The sequence below is a fragment of the Perna viridis genome, chromosome 14 (genome assembly GCF_037379345.1).
Source record: "Perna viridis isolate PV_CMFRI_1.1 ecotype Kerala chromosome 14, ASM3737934v1, whole genome shotgun sequence".
NCBI classification, from domain to species: domain Eukaryota; kingdom Metazoa; phylum Mollusca; class Bivalvia; order Mytilida; family Mytilidae; genus Perna; species Perna viridis.
This window is the reverse complement of record NC_142458.1, coordinates 1549807-1574533: the sequence shown is the minus strand read 5'-3', so window position 1 is coordinate 1574533 and position 24727 is coordinate 1549807. Positions and strand designations below refer to the sequence as shown.

Below are 24727 nucleotides of genomic sequence, written 5' to 3'. Positions count from 1 at the left end.
TAGGACCATGAAAAGTCTATCTTCATTGTCGTCTTTTCAATTCGTCATCCATAAAAAGGAGTCTACAGTGATACCTTAAAAACTAGTAATATTACAGATTAGATTTTCTAAGTACACAATAAGGTCATAATGTGTATGTCCCTCAGAAAGTCAATCAAAATCTTTAACCTCAAATTGGTCCAGGCTTAAAGGCTTTTAAAACAATTTTATTCTGCAATACTTGAAAGCTTTACAGTGCCCACATGTAGTAAGGTCTTGCATAGCACCATTGAAATTGTAGTCTTTGCAAAAGTTTCACCAAAATGTCATACAAATTAAAAACCCAATTGAGGATAACAGGTTTCCAATTTTTAAATTTAGATTTTTACAAAAGTCAACTGAAGAATTGTAGGATAAATGATTTCTAACTTCAAATCTTATGCTTTCAAAAAAAAAGTCAAAATGCAAATATAAATTACATTTAAAGATTGGCCACACTGGGATAATCACTATGCTCTTAAGTTAAATTTTTTTATTCAATTTCAAATTTCCACAATGATTTTGATAGTCCTTGAATCACAGACCCTGAAAATCTTCTTCCCTATAATTTACAAAGATTACAATTCCAGCTCGTATTTACTTAGTAAACCGTGCATTGGATTAACACAGACAGGTACCCCCTCATAGTTTGACAATTGTTTGCCAACATCTATTGAGAATATTTTGACTTCATCTTACGATACAATAGCTCAAACCCCTTCTCACCAATTTTCTAAATACATCGGAAAGAAATTATATGAATATTAAACAAACACAAGCGATCATCAAAGCAATTTAAATAATTTAACGGACCTGGTGTGTTATTCAATATAGAAGATGATCTGTGGATGTAAAGAATTAAGGTCTAAGTTGAACAAGATATGGTGTACACCCATCTAATCCAAAAACCCTATTTTTCAAATCGCTCCTACAAAGCCTTTTGTTAAAAAATAATCTACGGAGAATCTTATACACTCAATAAATAATATTTAATTTCAAATAAAATTTTAAATTCTTTATCTCTTTAAGTGTCAATTTTATTAAATCAACATTTCTCGAAATCCATTTTTTTTCTTTAAAAAAACCCAAAGTCTGGAAACAAAGGTACACTTGTTCCGTCCTACATTCTTTCTGTGTGGTTGTTTCGTTTCAGGTTTCTAGATAATATGACAAAAATTCATCATGTGAAACTCCATTCTTACATCTTTCTTCTTTCTGCACATTAAGAATAAGTTAAACAGGGCTCTAAATTTCACATTTCTTGAGGGAAGTGAAATCAAGACAAGATAAAGTAATATTTTATACATTCATACCTCCATTCTGATAGTGGGAAAAAGATTTTTTTCCCAAAATGTTCCATAGAATGTTCCATTTAACATTTTACCCAATGTATACGTGTACATTTACTTTATTTCTCACAGCATATGTGCATTTAATTTATTTCCCAATGCACACATGTACATTTACTTTATTTCCCAGTGCATACATGTGCATTTAATTTATTTCCCAATGTATCCATGTACTTTTACTTTATTTCCCACTACATACATGGGCATTTAATTTATTTTCCAATGTATACATGTACATTTACTTTATTTCCCAATCCAATGCATACATGTGCATTTACTTTATTTCCCAATGCATACAAAATGTACATGTACATATTTACTTTATTTCCTGATGTAAAAATGTACATTTGATTGTAGCTACACACATCCTAAATGGAATTTGCAATTTTAACTTGTTTTAGGATATACTTTTTGTCTTTTGGAGTTTCCTGGAAGGATATAACTACTACTAGCATAGTCTTCAAGTTTTGCCTGTAACCAGCTGAAGGTTAAGTGTCAAAGCAAAATCCATCCTTGCTGAGTCATTGCTTTGCTTTCTGCCACTACCCAAAAGCCCAGTTCTAGATATAAACGATTCCAAATATAGCCTTTCAAATATTCCTTTTTTTTTTAATTTCAAAAGAAAGGACTAATTTATGTGTCAAGATAACATGAAGTGCAGCTTAACAAAGCAATAGACTAAAACACCTTAGAGATTCCTCAGATATTTCATGGATTGATATTTTTCGAGGGACGACAGAGTAGGAATATTTTAAAATGGTCTACATAAAATGTTTTTCATTGATAGTATTATCATTATCTTTCATAAGAAACTCTTACTTAGTTTTACAAGGCTTCTATGGATTATAAATAGACTTTAATACACATTGTTAGCCAGACCACTACATGATCAATGCCAAGGGCTTTTTCAGTATAATCACAAATTTCCTTAAGTGAAATAATCTAATAGCAGACAAATATAGTGCTGTAAGGTGTAAAAATTTACAATAAAAAAGTTTGAAAAATAAAATCATTTCAAAGAAATAAACCGTAACGCAGACAATCTTTTAACAAATAAATAATGTACGACATGACACCAAAAGTAATTACCGCTGTCTGATCGTGGGGATTTATTCTCGTAAAATTGTTGGTTTTAGAATTTCCTTGGAACGTTATTACGCGGATGGGATTATCCACGGATGTCAAAGATAATATCGACGGAAAATTGAACCTTAATCTACGGCTCAGTTCAACTAAACACCCCTAAATCCTTGTGAAATTACCTTTTAGATTGGAGTAGGATAAATTCGTAAAAAGATATTAGTATGAAAATCAAATTGACGATATCTGGCAGAAAACAAAATGTTGAATAATACCCACAAAATCCTTTAAGTTATATTTTGCGATGTTTATATGGACGTAAATATGAGTTTTGAGATCAGTGCGTTATTCCTTATCGGAGTAATTTCATCGTTTAAGTCGCTACATCTTGAATCGTCCTGCTCCTGGGATATTCTCTAATCTTTCTATTTCATTGCAGAGCTATAAATAATAAATTTACAATTACAATGTCATGCCAATATCACTGGAATAAAGATCCGCTATAATTCAAAACCAAACATCTCTGATAGAAAACTGCAAATTTACATCTTAATCTTGTAAAAATACACCAATTTGTTTTTCAAATCGAAGATTTAACAGGTCTGAAGAAGTTATGCAACAGATCTCGTTTGGTCCACTTTCAACTAATGGGATTTAGAAAAGGCTGCAATTCAAACAGCAATAAATTTGGTCTCTCTCATTGGAATACACTTAATTGTAACTATCATATATTGTCACATACAATACTGTCAATATGAATTTTAATTTCTACACTCTACGTGGTGGAGTAACCATTTGAAAATATGACAGAAGTTCTAATATTTTTTCCTACAGAAAGACATAAGAAATAATTCTTACTATTGAATAATGTAGCAGTTATGTAAAACAGCTTGGAAAATAATCAAATTGAAAGAAAATTACCCTAGTTTAATCTTGGGTGAATACATGCTGGGGTCATTAATACAGGAATTTTCCTCCACGATGTGAAGTGGATAATGTAAATTCATGGTGATGATAGTGTACACTTACATTTGTACGTTAGCTTTAGTAGCTTTTTTCTCAACAATGTTCAAAATCATTGAAATTGTTCAACACTTGAGCTCACTTAGAAGTGTCTATGATCAACTTGTCTCCATGTATATATCATTCCTAATGTTATTCACATCTAGGGAACTGAAATTTTAGTCCTTAAAATTGTCCATCCATACCACTCCTCAAAACTGGCACATGGGTGGATTTAGCTATCATACTTCCAAGTGCAAGTGTAAAAGAGTAATCAAGGGAACAAAGATTCTAGTGGCAATCATAATAATGTAATCCAGGGACAAAGACCAGACATGGAAAGCAGAAACACACAACAAAGAACATAAAATAACCAAAATAATACATACAAAGTAACAAAAGTAAATGAGCAACTCAGGCTCCATTAAGAACTGGGAGCATGGACCAGGTGCACCGGTAGGGAAAGCATCTTCAGCTTGATTACTCTTTCACACTTTTGCACTTGAAAGTAGCATAGCAAAAATCCACCCTTGTGCAAGATTCTTGAAGACTTTGTGAACTTGATAATTAAGATATGTATCTATGGTTTTGTTGTTTCTCTATAAACCAGGTATCTTTTCTATTGACCTATGGTCTTTCTCTTTCAAGCTCTTTTGGTGTACATGTCCTTTTTGCACAGCCTGGTAGGATTGTTACATGTACATTTTTTGTACATGTAATCTCTTTGACAAACTCCCGAATTTCCACTTTTTCTTGACATTTGTATATACTTTACTACAAATGTACATTCCACACGTGTGAGTGCTCAATTGTCTCTTGTCTTGATTAACAAAATGTATTTGTACCAAAGGGGTATAAATCGCTTTTTGTTGAGTGTACATGTATACATGTAATTTTAATCTAGAAATCTTTATTATTAAATTTCTGCACTTTCATGTACTCTTTTCATGGTCTTACAAAATCTCACCTTTCACTGACAAACACATATCCAAAAGCAGAGTTTAACTATTTTCAAACCAGGAGAAGACATACAACCAACCAAACTCTAACAATCAAACCAGGAGAAGACATACAGAAAACCAAACTCTAACAATAAATGAATATTCTCAGAATTCTAAAAATTGTCTCAAGATAAGAAATTACAAAATGCATTAAGTGACATGTGATTAGACAATCATTCGACATGTATATACATGTAGTGTATTCCATTGTTAATTTAGTTTTCATGCCTTTCATTTAATATACAGTATCAGAAACTTAACCCCTCAGCATTTAGAGATTGCAATGACTTTACCACACACTAATTAAATATGTAGGCCTAGGAATCTAATATGCACCTCCTGCATACTATAAACATGCACGCTGGTGCAGGAGAATTTCCTGTAATGACAAATGCTCAATTCACAACTGACACCAACAAAACAGTAGATTAAGTAATTGGAGACTGTACACATGAAGAGGAAGTTTAAAATGTGGTTAAAATGCATATCAATACAGCACATTTGGACAAAAGGAATTTTTCCACATCAGTAGAAAATTACTGTAGTTTATTTCTTTCTCTTGGATGTAACAAGTAAAATTTTCTACATGAAATCATTTTTAGCATCTAGAATGACACTTACATTTAACTATAAAATCATGACTACACCTTAAAGACTGCTTTCTATGTAAACTTTTATAAAAAATGTACATCTAAATGTACAAGTACCACTTCAACAGATTTGTAATGCTAATAAAATGTTTTGAAGGGAGTAGCTTGATAAAACTGCAGGGGCTGAACCCTGAACATATGTTGCAAAAAAGGACAAACTATTCCAGCTTGTAACAGCTTTTTGATTATTATAATTTTTTACCATTAAAATAAGGTTTTTTTTGGATAAAAACCCTGTTTGTTATTCAAACTGAAAATGAGTATAATTATGTAAACTTTAGTGGTATCAATACAGTAAAACCAATCTTACCTGAACCCTGGAACCCTGGATAACCATAGTAAACCACACACTTTTTAAAGTCGCTTTAAGGAGGTAGACCTAGGGTAAGGGACATAACTCATGAAATCAGTGATATGTTTGTATCATATTCAATTTCACCTAAGCCTCTCAAGCTTTTGTTTGAAGCAGAATAAAATGAATCCAAGTTAATAAATGCTTACATAAGATTGATGTAAAATACTGAATACAAACATTCCAATGATTTTAAGAATTATATCCCTTACCCAATGTCTACCACCTTAAATCAATTCAAATGTATTTTGAACCTTGATAAACAAAACACTTGTCTGAACCAAACCAATTTTTTAGTCCAAAGGGGGTTCAGTTTAGACAGGTTTCCCTTGATATTGATCCAATATACTGTGTACAAAAACCATTCTCAATTTCTCTATCACAAATATGCCAACGTTGATTTAATACCAGTACATATACAATTTACATTGCAGTACCAACCTGGGCTAGGACTGGTTGTCTGACTTGTCTGTTGATTGCTTGCTGCAGTTTTGGGGTCTTTAGGAACCAGTGCTGGTTGCTCTTCCATACCCTGTTGTTTGTTTATCTATATAAAAAAGGGGGAGGATATCAAATTGACATAAATTTGTGTGTAAAAAAAATATATTAATACACATCTATATAGATTAATCCACCTAAATCCATACATGTACATGTCTGAAAAAGGTTCTGAAAGTTTCTATATTGACTGGATTGTTCTGTAACATACAATCAGAAGCTACAAACAGTGAATACATGTAGGTTTATATTATTAACATATGATGAGAATTGTACTAAGAAATGGTGACAATTAAAATCCTAAACTGATAAAAGTCAACTGGACCAAACTGAGTAGTTTTTATAAAGGAGTAAATAACATTGTGGTATTTAAGCAAAACAGGCTGAGGAAAGTGAAAGTGTCAGACCAACATGACAGCTTACCATGATTTCACTCACTAAATGTACCAGACTGTGTGATAAATAAATAAATATGAATATTTTTTCAAGTAAAATGTACAATGTACATTTTTTTTCATACATGTAAATGTATGTATGTAAGGCAGTTGTTATCCTCTTTGCTATAAATTACCTAAGAAAAAAGGCTGTTTCCTCTGATGAAAGTTACCAAGTTTGCCCAAAAATGGTTCACTAATAACCCCAAATAAGGTAAATTATTTCAATTTTGTTAAAGGGTAGAATACATGTATCATGGATATAGTGTTTCTGCCAGTATTCCAAATTACATTTACTAAATCTTGTCTTTTTCTTGACATTCTCTATAAAATTAATCACATTAATTACAAATTCAATGTTTTGTAAGCTTATTCCAAATTTCCCAATTTTAAAGATAATGATGCATATTTCCCCATTAAAAAAAGATGAGGTTAGAATCACTAACAATATTTTTACATTCATGTAGATAATTTTTGTTCTAACCATTTTCTTCAATCTGACCCATCAAAATTAATTGGGTAGGAAATATCAGGGTGTAAGCTTTGTCCAGGTATACTACAAGTTTATTTCCATGCAAATTGCATCAGTTTGAAATTTCTTTTCAAAAGAAAGTTGAAATAAGATAACAATTCCACATATACATGTACCAGTATGTGGTTACCAGCTTTACTTATTTTACCCTAAATTTGCTGGCAGCACAAGATAATGTTATTAATGAAAAAATTAAGAATAATATTGTACTTTCAAAATAAAGTGAAAAAATCTTGATGGCAGTTAAAAAAAAATTTGAATGAAAAATACGAAGAATGTATTACAATTTAAGTGAAAAATAAAACAACTGTCAAAATAAATAATTTTTTCTTTAATCTGCCACAACTATAAGAAATAAATCAAATTTTCACACAGAAAACATAAACCATGAGAATTAAGCAATTAAGTTATCAAGGAACAACTGTAAATAAATCATACCTTTAGAAATTCAAACTTAGACATTTAAATGGAAAAGTAATTTTTAATTATTTCTTATGAACATGATAATATTTGATAATTTTCAACACAAACAACCAACCTACCAATAAAATAGCTTTATTTATTAAATTAACAACAAGTCGCTAAACCAGTTAGGCGCCCTTTCTTTTAGGTTTAGATCTCAATCAGCTTATCCTAAGTTCTGAAATTGACTTATAATATTAAAAGGTGTTTAACTTCCCCAAGGGCTTTAATCCCTCTTTTTTAATCACCGAACAAAGGCTCGCATTGATCTTCATATAATACATCAAATACTGGACTAAACAAACAGGTTGATCTCTCCATTGTGTGTTAATTCGAACTTGTTTAATCCCATTGGCTTGTGGGCTTAGGGATTGATCATTTTTCGTCAATTTTGTGTCACTTTATTTATAGGGTCACAGATGGTCGTATATTTCAATTTTGATTAAGCTCAGATAAATCTATATGAAATGTGTAGAATTTTACAGTATTGAGGAATTAGACTGGATAAACCTTTATTTATTAATTTTTTTCTCTCAGATAATTATGGTCTAACACAACATAAAAGGAACATAATTGTACATATGGTATTAGAAGCTGTCCACAATGCAATTGTTTTCCCACTGAAATTTTTAGTTCCAGTTATATGTTTATTTCATATAAAATGTATGTACATGTATTTCAAATATATGTTTTAATTGACAATGGATGGCTCAGAAAATGATATTAAAATTGTCTAACAAATCAACCAAATATTTGCCCAAATAAAGAGTTATCTCCCTTTATCAATGAATTTCAATGTTTTCTGTGTAAATTTATTTCTCTTTAATTGCGAATTGCAGTCAACTAAAAAACAACATTTAACTTTGAGAAAGGATGCATTTTTGATATGAAACAGATGAACAAAGTTTGTCAAATGCCACCACCTGCCTGTTTTTGGCACGGACACTTTTAAATGATAAAAGTGATCATAAATTGATATACAAAAATACACAATTCAATACTTTTTTTTGTACTTTGAAGATTAAGAACCTTAAAAATTGCTTTTAAAATGTATCTTAATTGTCAATAATTTGTACAAAAATGGTTCCTACATGTATCAAAATGTTTAATTTTAATTATGGGGTATATCTTGTATATTACCCTGAACACTTAACTTATGGCAGGATATAAATCATGCCAAATTACATGTACCTGTATATTGACAGGAATTATCAATGGAATTAACAATTAGCCAAGGGGAAAAGGGGGGATAACTTCATTGAAATCATAACATCAGGGTTTAATTGCTTTATAAATTGTATAGATGTTCCATGTACATGTATCAGAATTTTACTTTGAAGAAACTTTACGAAGTCATTGGAAGCAGTACATAGTGAATATCTACTAGTCATGATTAAAAGAAATGTATTATTTATTCAATACAATAATACATGCACATGTATGTATGTCTAGCATACAAAGTACATGAGCATTAAACAAATATTCACCAATTAGTTTTGCTATCTTCTATTATTTTTTTTCAGATAAATCTGATCAGATAAAAAAATAAATCATTTGCAAAAATTATCAATCTATATTTGTTTAATAACACTTTGTTTCATAGGATTTATGGTTGTTAACACAAGTTTAGGACAATCTGTATAACAAATCACAGTTGGTACACTAAATGATGTCACTAATCAATTTATTAATACATGTACATGTAATCACACTTTCTAATAGATTATTATAATCTTATCTTAGTAAAGGTTGTGAAAAGATCAGCTGGCCATTTATCCTTATCTCAGGGATAAACTCTATACTCTTAGTACATGTACATGTAAGAAGGGATAAACTATACTCTTAGTACATGTAAGAAGGGATAATACCTAACTAAAAGTACTCTGATCTGAAAATTCCAGCTTTCAAATCGTTAAACCAAAGAGTGGTCATCATGTCCGTAAATTCATGCAATATATTTTTATATCAGTGAAAGAAGAATAAATTTTCAAATTGTTTGTACAAATTACTTTATGTATATAATCAGGGTCTAATCTGAAGGGTTGAAATGAGCAAATACTCTTCATTGTTTCTGCTCAATAATCTCTTGACAAGGAAAAAGTTTGTAACAGATTACATAAAAAAATATCATTATTGTTATTTTTGAAACATGTAATTTACAAGCACTTCTCCCTGTCATTGTAGGTTCTCTCAGTATTAAATGACAAAATCTAACGATTTTTTGTTCAGAACCAGCAATATCTTAAAGTTGCCACTAGGGATGTTAGATGAAACTGACAGGATTCTAGAAGAACCACCAGTTTTGCATGAACTCAGAATTGTAATAAATTGTTTTCATTTTACCTTTTTTTCACGTACATGTACATGTATTGTAATATTTGATTAAATAAAGATATGTTCATGTACAATGTTTGTATTGTACATTGTTCAAGTGAGTTATGTGTACAAAAAAGGGAAAATAATTAATTTTCAGCTGATACATGTACATGCACAAAAAGGTTTTCCTGTTTTAATCCTTATAATCATTTACCACTATCAAAAATGCATAATACATACATAGGTACATATAATGCTATATTCACTCAAATTCTAGCCAATCCTGAAATCAAATTTTCAATACATTTACTACATAGCTATATAGATTTTTGCTAAAATTAGCCAGCCCTGCCAGTCTCGGGCCAGTGGCGGGCAGGCTACTATTTCTAACTCTGAATGTACATGAAAGGTATCTTGATTCACTTAAGGCTAATTTTTCAAGACAATGTCATCCTACCTGTACATTTGTATCTAAAATAAATGACAATTAACAATAATTTAAGAAACCAGCCAATATATACTATAGCAAAGGGTCAGAATTATTAATGCATGCCTAGTCCTCGAAATTGGGACCAGCCCACCAGCCAATGCTGGTAAAAATAGCGACCGGCTTGTAAAACTTTTGCTTCCAAGCCAATGTATCCTTTATAAAAATTCTTTTATGATTAAGGGAAGGGGCTTGTTATTTGAAATTTAGATGTCGGACTGCATTTACAGTGTACATGTACTTGATTCACATGCATCTTTATTGAATGGACATTTTTCTGTTTGATATTCCTAATCAATGTTTTCCACATTCATTCTAAAACACACTTTTTTTTAGTATTGATTAAGCTAAATGTTTAAAATAAACAAACCTGTTACAATTCAGTTATACATGTATTCTTTATCGTAGAAAATATTTGTTAAAGGAAATTTAGACAGGAATATCAAACTTAGTTTTTTTTTTGCATGAAAAGTATTAAAAAATGACAAATTGCAACGAAAAGCTTTCTAAACAAATACAGCATGTACAAGTATAACTTTCTTTTAGATTGTACAAACATTGTACTGAAGTTGTTGAATGCCTAATAAATCAGTAGTAATGAATTGGAGAAAACTCGAGAGCTTGAAATTATAATATTATATATATACAAGTAAATGCTTTCACTTGTCTAACTGATAAACAAGGCATTAAATCTTAACCACAGTACATGTATTTCGATGTGAACCTATTTCAAATACCTCATGAATATGATAAATATGGAAGAGAGAAATATTAATAAGCACGATAAAAACAAGATGTAAGATTATTAAAGGAAATTAACATGATTAAATATACAGAACAAAGAGATAACAAAATAAATCTGTGAAAACTACATGACTTGTCTGTCGAGAAGTGATTGATTCATTACGGCGTTACACAAAGAAACAATGAGGATAATTAATCAAATAATGTGACATGAAATACAAGATCAAATTCATTGGTCCGTGACAGCCCAATACCACGATAAGTACAAGATGTCCAAATCCCAAATCAACATGCGACACAGGTCTATATAGTCGAAAGGGGGGGTTTACCTGGCCAGGATCTGTGTTGACCGCTGTGTGCACATTCGCTGCAACCCATGCTTCTGCGAATGTCTCCATAGCTGCATGAAAGTCCATTGTACACTTAAGTGGTTTATCCACCAAAAATGTCCTAAAGATTAAATTACAATATGGTACCACTAAACAAATAAAGATGCTGAAAAAAGTCAACTTTCCATCAAGTAATTCATGAATGTTTATGGACAAATATGTCAAATCAAAGTATCACGATTGCACGCTCACTCTGCAGGGTAATGTTAGACATGAGTCTCCCGTGTCTAACATTATTGTAAACAACGAGTCCCTAACCATGGCCAGATATACTCAAGTCTTCAGTTAAGAGGATTAAGGAGCTTCTTCACATAACAATATAAATCATTCCGCGGAACTATTTTAGCAGGTGCCTGGGCCGTTGTGTCATTTTACAAGCATGACAGTTTCAAAATTAATGATGATTAATGTGATTTTATTGATTCTACTGTAAATGTGTATCAATTAGTGTAAAAGAACATTTTGTCTTAAATAAGTACGCGCAACAGCGCATGAATATTGACATTTCACTAAGCCGGAAAAGAAATACACAAAGATTAACTGTAAATTGGTCATAGTCGATAAAACGTTTAGAAGTAGATAAACATTCCTATCATTTTTCAAGCTTCGCTTTGATATTGATCAGCAGAAATCACGGAGTTCGATCGGGAAAAAACATCGAAAACTGCAAATTTTAGTCAATTTCTTATGCATATCCCGTTTTCATAAGTTGTTGTAGTCTCTTAAGGTCAAAATTTTACTATCTCTGCAATAAGAGTTAAAAGATAGCATGAAATAAGCTCAAATTTCGCTAACATGAAGTGTATTATCCCGTTTGTTGTCGTGTTGGCATGTCTTTCAACGAAGAGTTGCAATGCCGGTGGCACGAAATACAAAGATAATGACAAGGTAATTGTTTATGAATGAAATAAGCTACAAATAAATGATCTGCATTCATAGTAAGTAACGACAAAAAAAAAACAGCCTATGTCCTACTTGGCCATTTGTTTCACCTTGTTAGCTTGTGCAAGTTTAGGTAATTTTTCACAAAAGAATGATGTCCAACAGACATTGCTGGCTCTCTTTCTTATGTATGTTTGTATATGCAGTTGAAAAGGAAAAGTAGTCGAGTCCCAAGCCTTGGAGTTTAGTTTAGGGAGAAGCAGCTGTAAACAAGATCATGATGCCTACATCCTTGTAGTATTCTCCTTTCTGAACATCTAGTCACTTTATAGTATGAATTTTCACTGACCCTACAACCCTCCTTTTTAAATATTGATATGCTAGGTTGGGGTCAGAACAATGTGCTATACAAAAAGTTAGACTTCTAGCCAGACAGCAAAGTACATGTACATCACAGGGCTGCCACCCTACTGAGATAACCGGAAAAACAATGGAGTTATATTTGAGGTGCTTCTGGCCAGGAAAATGTGTTAAATTGAAAATATGGAAATTTTCTTGAAATGAAGTTAAGAAAAGGTTGATAACTTTCCTTGTACTCTAAGTCATTTATTTCTTTACTTACATACCTGGAATTTACTTTTGGGCTAAATGAATACCAATTTGTGGGGCAAATTCAATGGGATGAATTGGACTGAAATTGCATTCTTGAAAATGCTTGCTCACATCTTTTTCAGCAAATCGATAACAATGTTTGATAATGATCACAATGGACAAATTTTTAGAAATGAATTTTGGTCAAACTTAGAACTGTTGTGGTCTGTATCATAATCTTTCATAGCCTATAGATTTTTGTCCAGCATTGTAAGTAAATGGTCTTTGTCACAGTGCCGTCAGAAAATTTCTGTTTCATTATTATGAACAGTCATCTAGATGAAGCTGTGGCAATCAAACCTGGGACATCTTGTTCTATAGTCAGCACTTTGACCAACTAGGCTAAAGAGATATCTTTCAAATGCAGCTGATTAAGGCTGGCTGTATACTTTACCAATCATACAACATTGTGCAAATTAGTCATCTTGTGGCTTATGAAGGATTGAAAGCCAGTCGCATGCAGAAAGCTCTTGATAGTCCTGTCAATACAAGCCCAATCCAAAATGATTATCACTAACGTATATGTAAGTAACTTAGTTACAAATGTGTTCGATGGAACAAACACAAATTAATGAGTAAAGGAACCCTATTGAAGTGATTTTCAGATTGAGTTCATGCATGTCACAGAATCAGAGTTAGTTCTCCATGAATTTTGTTCACCATATTACTTTTTCACCTTGATCTGTTCAGCCTAGAAATAATATCCAGATATATGATTTAAAGTAAGAATATCTGCTTATTAGGGTCGAGAATGGCCATGGCAACAAGAAAGAAAAATACATATTTGATTTTAAAAACTTTTTGTCGTCTATGAAAAAGTTGGATGCATGTTAAGGGTAACTATGAATATATAATCAACTGTTTTCTTTTTTCTTTATGTTTAATTTTATAATTTCGTAAGTTACACTTTCATTTTTATACATGTTCATGAACATTTGTAGTGTAAGACGCTATGATGGTGAAATAGTTACATATTAAAAAATTGAAAGTCTGTTGTCTTGAAATAAATCTAAGAAAAGACCAAAGAAATTGATCTCCTGACTGTTGTAATTAAAATACATATATGTACATGTTCGTTACAAAAATAGATCAGGAATATTATAATATAATTCATTTGGTACCTTCTTTGTGTAGCCACCAATTGCGATGTTCCTTTGAATTGTGTAAGCATTTTCCAATATTGCCTTCCTTTCTTTTTTTTAACAAAAAATATCTATACATGTATAAGGCGAACAGACCCTAATCGACTTACGGCAAACGGACCTGATACACAAGTCACACCTACATGTACCTGTACATGTACCTACCACTAATTCAATTCTGGATTCATTTTTCTGTACACTGATATGATATTGTTTGTTTTTTTTTGAAAGAACATAAACCCATTTGGAATACTAAAAATCTGGAGCATACTGCGAATTTTTTAGAATTTTGCATTATTTTGATATAATTTTGGCAGAGGAAACGGCATATATTCTGAGATAAATTCAAGGTTTCAAAATCACTGGACATTGTATGGAATTTGTTTCTTTTCACAGGTTTTGCTGTATGTGAATAAAGTTGGGCCATATTTCAATCCTCATGAAACTTATCATTACTACCAATTACCTGTGTGTCGTCCAAAGAAGGTAAGAAGATGTTTACTAGTGATTGAGATTAAAATTTTGAGAATGGGCCTTCTTTATGATAAGGGTATCAACAAAAGTACAAAATATTTATCCAATCCATTATCAAATCGAGTCCAAAACAAATCTGGCAAAACAGATATTACATCACAGGAGTAGCTGGTACCACAATGGTCCTGACTTGGTACAGGCATTTCAAAAGCAATGATGGGTTAAATCTAGATTTTACATCGTGCTAAATGTTCCTCTTTCATTGGGCTGTGAATATGCCAGTGGAGATTAAATAGTTTTTAGCATTTGCATGCAATTCTGTCATTATCGTTAAATCAGCAGTCACATCAGCTCAAAGAGTAAATATAAAAAAAAAAATCATTTCTCATTATTTTAGAAGAAACTGAGTATTTTTCAACCAAGGACTGATATCTTACCGGTAATAAGAATTTGGTAAGAGACCCTTTGAGACCTATTTCCTCAAACCCCTGATTCATAAGTCTGTTACACTGATACATGTATTTATGGCTTTCAAGAGATATTATTTCCATTTACCATTCTTAACACTCTTTGTAAAAGAATTCTGATGTAAATGGGACATTACCAGCTGGAACTTGATGTCACATGGCCTTTCTAATCTCAATTACTGATGTAATGTACTAAAGTACCATCACAAGTCAGTAATAGTATTCCATACAGCTTTTGAAAAGGGAAGGGTAGTCAAGGTAAAAAAGTGGGCAAAAAACTGTAGAGGCAAATAAGAAAGCACATCTTGCATGCATAAAATATATTAATGGAAAATTGGCTGAAAAGAGCAGGGCACTCACAAAACTCAAATATGGTCATGCCTCCACTCCCATAATAGTGTGTAGGGAACACTAGACTGTCATCAGTTGCCCATCCATCAGACCAAGTGGGCAATACTGCCGTTAACTTGATGTAACTCTTGATCGGCTCATACATTCTACAGGTTGTATTGTTTCTTGTCTCTTTAAGACATTAGTTTAATATTTTACATGATAGTGATAAAGTAATGAATATCTTTTAAGTTTTTATGGTAGCTAAAACATAATCTAAAACAACTTAAATAATATACTCGACTAGTTTTACTCTCACAACTACATGTAATAAATGTCCAGTGACTGACTTTTGTAAAGTAAGTCAGGTTGTATCAGACCATGTTTATTACTGGTAGTCGATGAACTCAGAAAAAATTACATTTAAGTACCAATATCAGTCCATATAAAAATCAGACATTGCACATGGTAGAAGTGATTCGTGATGTAGAAAAACTTGCTGAACAAAGGATACTTTTTTAATCTACATATGTTTTTATGTACATGTAACTTTTGTCCTTCTAAATTCAATTCATATTTTTGAGAAAACCATACATTGTACATTATTATTCAAAAATCAAGAATGATAACTCTTGCAAAGTGCTAATTTCATACACATTATTTAAAAAGTTTCTATTACTGGTAACACAGGTTTGACTGTCTTGTTGACTCTTAACTCTTTACTTTTACAATAAAATTTTGAACAAACACAGATCAAAATGGATTAAACTTGTATGTGATTGATCTTACATTTACATGTATATCTAGCTTAAGTAGTGATTAAAATATTATGCATAAAACTACACCTGCCCCTTTCAGATCTAGATACATGTATCTAGATTTTATGATGAAGCATCTTGTTTCATTACATTATGGGGAGAAAAATCATGCATGCAGGGTAGTAATTAGAAGATTTGTTCAATTTTTGCGGAAACTTATCTGGCTTGGAATGAAGGCTACTAAAATGTATTTGCCCTTTTACAGTATATTTGGGGAGCAGTTGTTACAGTTTCATGCTGCTAATTCAAGGGACTTGCAGAAAACTTTGACTTGGACAAGGAAATCATTTGAGGCTGTGAAGAACAACAATTTCAACATTTGTTTATTGTGCAACACACATAGTCAAATGAGTAAACATAAACAATATACCTTGTTTAAGTACTGACTAAAATGTGCCAATTGGTATTGTTATTGCATAATGTACATTGTAATTAAAAGCCGATGTTACTTCACTTCTTGTTTTGAAAATGAGGAGCGATGCAAGATTAGCTTTTAATTTGAAAAAGATTGTGCTACTGCACTACATCAAATCCTTAACAAGATGCCAAAATTATCAGCTATAAACTAACATTTTTACTCATGTTTTTCTTTTTTTTTTTTGTAGATTGAACATAAAAGTTTAACTTTAGGAGAAGTTCTAGATGGAGATCGTATGGCACTCTCAGAGTATGATATTCATTTTAAACGTAAGTACTGTGGTAAATTGAAGATACATAGCAAAGGCAGGAAAAAAAGCTACAAATATGTCATCCATGGCATTGGCAGATGGGGAAAGGGTATGCTAAACCAATTTAGTTTTGCAAATATTCTAGAATGTCCATTCAATTTCAGGGCTGTTAATTTCATTACTCAACTCTTTCAAAGTGGTATTAGTCTTATTCAAAGTGAAATTTGCAAAAAATAAATCATTTTGGAAAATAAGTTGGTTAAAAGTAAATTCAAAAACATTAAACATCCCTTTAATTAGCTGTAGGTGGTAACAATCCATCCACCCATGCAACGGTACATCAGAATCTTTGAAGTTACAATCCAGAAATTAATACGGGAGCCTTAATTACAATTCCAAACAGATACCGCCTTAAGCTTAACCAGAAGTCAAAAACAGAGTAATGACAGCTAAAAATGTTGTTTCTCATTCACAAGGCATTTAATCTGCTGTATTGAGGACTTTTTATACTGTAAGGAATTAAAGCAAGTTATTACCTGCAGATGTGACTATGTAATTTTTTTTTCCAAATTCATTGAAATGTTATTGGATTGTGGCAAAGTGAATTCCTTACTCTCCTAATTTTTGGCACAGGTTTAACATAGCTTAATTGATTTATTAACAAATTTAAAGAAGCCACATTTGGAAGGTCAAATGGAACTAAATATGAATAAATTGTTCTTGATGACACTGTATCATGTATTTCACCACTGGTGCAGCTGGTGGAGCAGGACATGTTTCGGTGTAGCTGATATCAGTTCTTTGTATGATTATCCTTAGGTTTTTATACCCTGCAGGTATATGCAGCAAGTGTGTGAGTTCCCTAACAGTTTCCAGATGATAATTTGAGAATGGATCAGTGAATATTTTTTTCTTTTCATGTAGTTTTTGAGTTAGCAATTTTGAACATTTTGGCATCCCCTTTTTTTCTTCCAAATATACAGAGATGTTTACAAAATGCTGGAATTTTTAATCAACAACATATTTGTCCAGTGTAGTGCACGTTTTTCAACAAATGGTCGGCATTCCAATGGGAACAAATTGTGCTTCTTTTTTCAATGTGTCAGTGGTTTCCTTTCCTCGTTTGTCTACCTCGGATTTGACTTTTTATGAGCAACTCGGCGGGTGTTTCTGGAAAAGCAGAGGACGCTTACCCTACCGGTGCACCTGGTCCATGGTCCCAGTTTTTAGTGGAGTCTAAGTTGCTCTTTTACTTTTGCTATTTTGTATGTATTATTTTAGTTACTTTGTGTTCTTTGTTGTGTTTGTCTGTTTTCCATGTCTGGCTTTGTCCCTAGATTACTTTCTTTTGATTTCCACTAGAACCTTGCTTTCCTTGATAACTCTTTCATTTGAAATCTTTTGGAGGTTCTCATAATCTTAGTGTTATCAAAGTGAAATAAATGATTTTTGTGCAGGGGGTGCCTGTTATCGACTGTGAAATACATAGAAAAATCCAAATATTTTCTTTTTATGCTATATTTATATCTTTGTCCCTGGATTACATTCTTTTGATTTCCGCTAGAATCTTGGTTCCCTTGATTACTCTTGCATGTGAGACAACTTGTACATGATATGTTACAATGTGCCCTCATCTGTTAGTGGGTGGTATATTGAAGTCACCTTGTCCATCCTTTATGTCATCCATTCTTTAAGCGATAATGGTGGATGTCTGGTATCAACTTCCTCTTTAGTTAGACTACCACGAATTGTGGAGAAAATATTCATCACAAAATTCTGCTGCCAATTTATTTAGAATTTTCCAAGAAGTCTCCCCTTTCAAAAGTTCATTGGACAAAAAATAAACCCTTATCAAACTGTACTGTACACTTCGTCAAATTTTTCAAATCAAAATTTCATTTTGGATATTGGTTTCCACAGACTCTCTAAATCAGTTTGTGTGAAAAGTCAAGATGAAGAAAAACGATCATTTCCTCCACTACCATTTGTCAACAAAAGTATTGATGCAGTTAATTTGGCTAACGTCCTCCATCACAAAAACATTACCAACAAAATTCCTCCATATTTCAAAGACAAATCAATGCCAATTATTTCATATTCCTATACTTCACCCATTGCATCCAAAATCTTCAATTATTAAGAGCTGTTGCAGAACCTCAAGATTGAGGACTTCAAAGCTAATCCACATTTCCTGCAAAAATTCAAATATGGTCCTTCTCGTCAAGTTGTTACAGGACATTTAACCATCATCAAAAACGAATCTATGTGTAATATCCTTTCTAAAGGTCCCAAGTACCTGAACCACACTCCATAAATTGGAATTTTTACTTTAAATTTCTTGTGGATGCCATGGAGGAATACACATGAAAATGATTAAAACGAGAACAAGAAGACATTGATTCTCTGTCAGAGTGGTTAAAGGCCTTTAGGTCTTTAATTTTGAAACAAATGAAAGTTTTAAGTAGGTCTGTCACTGCCAATGCTACATCAGTTTTCAAAGACCCCGATGTATCAAAAACATTGTCTACTATACATGACAAATATGTTGTCATACCAGCAGACAAAGCCCAAAACAACATTGTTTTTGTCAGCAAAACATTTTACATCAAATGTTTATTATCAGAGGTAGACATGAAAATAATAGCAGTGATAAGACCTATACTGCTACCACACTCTCCAAAGAAGAGATTGTGGAAAACCATAAATCTGTGCTATCCTCTTTTGGTCTCTCTACCAAAGATGATGTCTGTGATTTACCGTCTATGTACTGGATTCCTAAACTCCACAAGAATCCATACAAACAATGTTACATAGCTGGATCTGCAAAATGTACCACCAAACCTCTCTTAAAACTTTTAACTTCTATACTCACAAGTGTCAAAGAGGGTCTGCAGTCCTACCACAACACTTTTTACTCTCATAGTGGTATTAATTTAATGTGGATCCTGAAAAACTCGAAAGATCTTCTGGAGACCATCAGTTCAAGACTATTATCAGAATATGATAGCATTAAAATGTATGATTTTTCAAGCTTGGTCTTTTCCCCATACTCAGTTAAAATCCTGATGTGAAAACATTACACATCGTTGTTTTTCAAAAAAAGATAGTACACCTAGATACAAATATATAGTTTTTGGTAGAGATTCCTCATAATTAGTAAGAAATATTTCCAAATCATCTTCCAAATATACAGAAGAAGATGTTTGCAAAATGCTGAAATTTTTTATCGACAACATATTTGTCTAGTGTGGTGGATGCGGTTTTCAACAAATGGTCGTCATTCCAATGGGAACTAATTGTGTTCCTCTGCTTGCTGACCTTCACTCGTAAGAGGCTGACTTTATATCTGATCTTATCCGAAAGAAAGAATATCTATCGTTTGGCTAGATCCTTTAATCTCAGTTTCTGCTATGTTATCTTCAAACAATCCTAGTTTCAGGATTTGATACATCACATCTAGCCAAAAGAACTTGAAATAAAGTATACTACAGGCGCTGTGAAGTCAGCCTCATATCTTGACCTACACTTAGAAATCGATGGTAAGATTTAAACTATTGACCAAACTTAAGACAAACATGATGACTTTTCATTCAGAATTGTCAAGTTTCCTTTCATCTGTGGTAACATCCCGTCAGCACTTGTGTGTTTGGAGTGGTCATATCACAACTCATAAGTTAAGCCAGAGCTTGTCGAAACTACACAGACTTTTTATGTCGCGCTTGACTTTAATACTCAACAAACAATGTGCTGGCCATGTAAAAATCAGGCAGATCCTGTGATATGGTTGACACATGGTATCCCACCAAATAGTTTGTTCCAATCTAATGTTTTAGTATGTCAAATAGTAAAAAGATTTTTTAATGTGACAATGGATGAAAATTATTTTAAAGTCCCCTGACATTGAATGCAACTTAATATTGCACCAAAATATAGAGGTATCCCCCTTTTTGGGGGTTTTTTTATCCTTCAGGATCAAAATACCTTATGTTGCCAGCCTACCACTGGAACTTCCCTACTGTCTGAATTCTGAATTCTACACAAAAATATAGTTCAAATGTAATTCCTTTTATATAATTCAATATCTCTTTTATAACTAAATATGTTTATTGCAATTATTCTGCTCAATAATATTCTATTATTTCTGCAAATAGTATATTGAGATCTAGTCTTCATAACAACTGAAGATATGAAGGACTCCTTTTTGGCCTTGAAAGATATTTAGTAATAAATTTGCATTCAGGAAATTTAGTTCTTAAAGTAATGGGTCAAGAAGCATAAAATGTGTAAAGCATTATCAGTCAAATTCTCCATCTTTTCATGTATAGTTTGCCATTAATAAACAGGAAGTGAACAGCAGTGGAATTGACAGGAACATTCAATTTGATAAAAGTTTAAGTTTTTTTAAATCTTATGTTCATCAAGGAAATAATTTTCTTAAGCTGAAATTGGTTTTATTTAAGGGTAATAAATGATCTGTTACTATAGTTTTTAGCTCATTTGGCCAAAGGCCAAGTGAGCTTATGCCATCACTTGGCGTCCGTTGTCGTCATCTTGGACAAATTTTTAGAAAATCTTCTCCTCTGAAACTACTGGACTGACAGGTTTTAAACTTGGCATGATTATTCCTTAGGGTGTTCTGCACAAAATGACGGTTGGGATTTTTGATCCATGAAAAAACATGGCCGCTGTTACTAAAAATGGAACGTAGGGGTCAGATTGCAGTTTTTTGCAAATAACTCAAAAACCGTTGCCTTTAGCAAATTTCTGGTGGGTAATATTGTTCAGCATCATGAGATGGACCTATGCCAAAATTTTCAAAATGATTGGTCAACTGATATAGGAGTTACGACCCTTGAAACAGATTTTTTTGCATTTTTCGCATGTGCAACTTTGAAAATCTTCTTCTCAAAATCCATTGCACAGAATTCAATGAAACTTGGCATTTATGTTCCTTAGGGTATCCCACACAAAATGATCGTTGGGATTGGTGATTCATGGAAAAACTTGGCCGCCGTTACTAAAAATATAACATAGGGGTCAGATGGGACTTTTTTGCAAATAACTCAAAAAGCATTGCCTTTAGCAAATTTCTGTCTGGTTTATATTGTTCAGCATCATGAGACGGACCTATGCCAAAATTTTCAAAAAAATTGGTCAACTGATGTAGGAGTTACAGCCCTGAAACAGTTTTTTTTTGTATTTTCACATGTGCAACTTCGAAAATCTTCTTCTTAAAATCTATCACACAGAATTCAATGAAAGTTGATATATACGTTCCTTAGGGTATCCCACACAAATTGAATGTTGGGATGTTTGATCCATGAAAAAACATTGCCACCATTATTAAAAATAGAACATAGGGGTCAGATGGCAGTTTTTGCAAATAACTCAAAAACTTTTGCCTTTACCAAATTCCTGGCATCGGGTAAAATTGTTAAGTATCACGGGAAGGACCTGTGCCGAAATTTTCAAAACCATTCATTTACTAATGTAGGAGTTACAACCGCTGAAACAGTTTTTTTTGTTGTTTTTTTTTTTGGAAAAATCTTTGAAAATCTTCTTCTCTAAAACCATTTAAGATCATTGAATGAAAATAAGCATAATAGTTCTTTAGTGTATTGTGCTCAAAATGACTTGTGATTTTTAATCCGTGAATAGATATGGCAGCCTATACTAAAACTTAGGAACTTAGGGGTCACAAGACAGGTTTTTGAAAGAAAAAAAAAAATTGTTGCCTTTAGCAAAATTCTGGTTCAGGTCATGAAAATGCTATGAAAAGCATTTCTTGCATTTGACTATTTAGTTGATTTTAACTTAGCCTGTCTCATTCCTCAAGTTTTTCAAATAAGCAAATGGTTAACCAGGTGAGCGATTCAGGCTCTCTTGAGCCGCTAGTTTAATGTTAATGCAAATTTAATTTTGAACAATTTAGAAAATTTGGGAAAATGTTGAAATAGCACTAAATTTGTATTTGTGTGTTCAGTTGGATAAGAAGTATGGATTGACATTCGGTGTATACATATTAGGGAAAAAGCAGGGTTTTTTTTATATTCAATATAAAAAATGCAAATATATATTTATACTCATATAACTATATTTTTCATCATGTAATTTTTGAAATTTTGATCACACTATAATTTTCACAAAAATCAAAAACCTCCAGTACCAACAACACTTTGATCAATGAATTTCAATGCTCTCTATATAATTTTTTTTCTCTTTAACCATTGCAGTTAATGAAAAACCAACATTCAACTTTGAGAAAGGATTCATTTATGATGGGAAATAATAAAAAAAAAAAAATTTGAAAATAAAATTTGTTAGTGTGCAACCCACTGCCTGTGTTTTTACTTGAATACCTAATGAGAACATTTGGTTTACCTCAGGTGGACTTTTGACTTGAAATCTAAAATGTTCTTGGGCCTTTCATCTGAACCCTCACACATTTAGCTGATGTAACTTAACATCAAATTCAGTTTTACAAAAAGTCCATGGTTTCAAAACATCATGGTAAAAAATGATTTCTCTCATCAAGCCCCACTGTTCAAGAATCATTCCTTTTGAAAATTCATTATACCAAAAATCACTTCCTAATCAAATTTTATTTGACAATATTTCCACGGCTTGCACTTCATTTTACAAAATGTTACCCTTCATCAAACCCCTTTTTACAAAACATAACCTTTAAGTGAGCCTCATAAATTCAATGAAGCCTTATCTATGAAGATGATTACTTCATTTTCATCACAAAAGTCATAAACCTATGCAAATGATGGTAATACCCATGGATTATGTTCATCTTAATGTTAATTATACTCTAGTCGAAAGAGATAGTATTTTTTTCTCCTATCGCCGGCTTATCTGAATCATGATAATAATTCTAATCAAATAGTAAATCTAAATAATGATGAAGTTGGTCCTTTCTGCTTGGCTTAAGCCTCTGAAGCAGGGATAATTATTTAAAGGACTGATGAATCTATAATTCATGAAAAATTAAATTTGAATTTATGAGGTTATGGAGTAAATCTTTGTCATATTTACATATAAGACAGAGAAGAGATCGTGAAGTAATCGTAATAATGTTTAATCTTTTATTACATGTAGGCATTGAAGTAATCAGATTTGATACCGTGCAGTGCCAACTTTGCATGTGCTCTAAGAAGATTCTGAATTTGGAATTTAGTTGGAAATAATAAAGTTTAATTAGATTTCTGTCAGAATAAAGACCAACTTAAAAATTTATGATTCTACTTAATCAAAATAAATATGAAATGAAATAGAGAACTTCATGACCATTTTAAGACCAGATTCCGTCTTTCCCATAATGCGCCAATCAATGAGATTAGAGAAGAAGCCTTCGAAGGTACATCTTTGCTGTCGACCTAAAGCTGGTGAAGAGGATTTTTCCGTAGCGATGATTAGTCCCATCAGCTGTGATACTGCCGTGCGTTCAATCACCAAGTTGATCTGGAGAAACATGCAAAGCTTCTTATGGACCATAATCCCTATCATACAGCAAATTCCCGATTATCCCATGACGAGTTGTAAATCTCCTTATCTCGTAAATTTCAGTACAAAAAGCCTTAATTTTTCTTCTTCTCTGCAGGAGATAAGACCAGAGCTTAAATGCAATCTAATTTGGGACAGTTTTGGGGTCACTGTCTTTCTTCCTCAAATTGTTTTTCAATCTGCAAAAGAAATTTAGAATTTAAGATGTGTCATATTGCTCTGAAGTTGAAAAATGGCATTTAGAATACTATGACGTTAATAGAGGCTATGGCATCTTATAGATATTTCTACTGATACCATGAGCTAAACATAGAGTAATTTTACAACAGAGAACTAGCACTTGTTTGTCTGAATATAGCTGAAATATTGCTGCTCGGACGTTAAACCCCAACAAACAAACAAACTAGCACTTGTACTTTTTTTTCAATTCAGGTTTAAAGATACACATATTAACAGCTAAATTTTAGCTGAT

General features: G+C 32.2%; 2 protein-coding genes across 2 annotated transcripts in view; one reads left to right on the top strand and one right to left on the bottom strand.

Annotated features, from left to right (window-relative positions):
- Window positions 1-11647, bottom strand: part of LOC148597696 (homeobox protein dve-1-like) — a 38785-nt gene extending 27138 nt beyond the window's left edge. The window contains exons 1-2 of the mRNA XM_088562614.1: window positions 11255-11647; window positions 5894-5999 (exon numbers count right to left, since the gene is read on the bottom strand). Coding sequence (XP_088418740.1) covers window positions 5894-5999; window positions 11255-11341 — 193 coding nt within the window. The 5' untranslated portion in view covers window positions 11342-11647. The remainder of the gene's footprint in view (window positions 1-5893; window positions 6000-11254) is intronic.
- A 275-nt stretch (window positions 11648-11922) lies between these two features.
- LOC148597695 (transmembrane 9 superfamily member 1-like) overlaps window positions 11923-24727 on the top strand; it is a 36531-nt gene continuing 23726 nt past the window's right edge. The window contains exons 1-3 of the mRNA XM_088560085.1: window positions 11923-12202; window positions 14386-14475; window positions 16684-16765. Coding sequence (XP_088416211.1) covers window positions 12110-12202; window positions 14386-14475; window positions 16684-16765 — 265 coding nt within the window. The 5' untranslated portion in view covers window positions 11923-12109. The remainder of the gene's footprint in view (window positions 12203-14385; window positions 14476-16683; window positions 16766-24727) is intronic.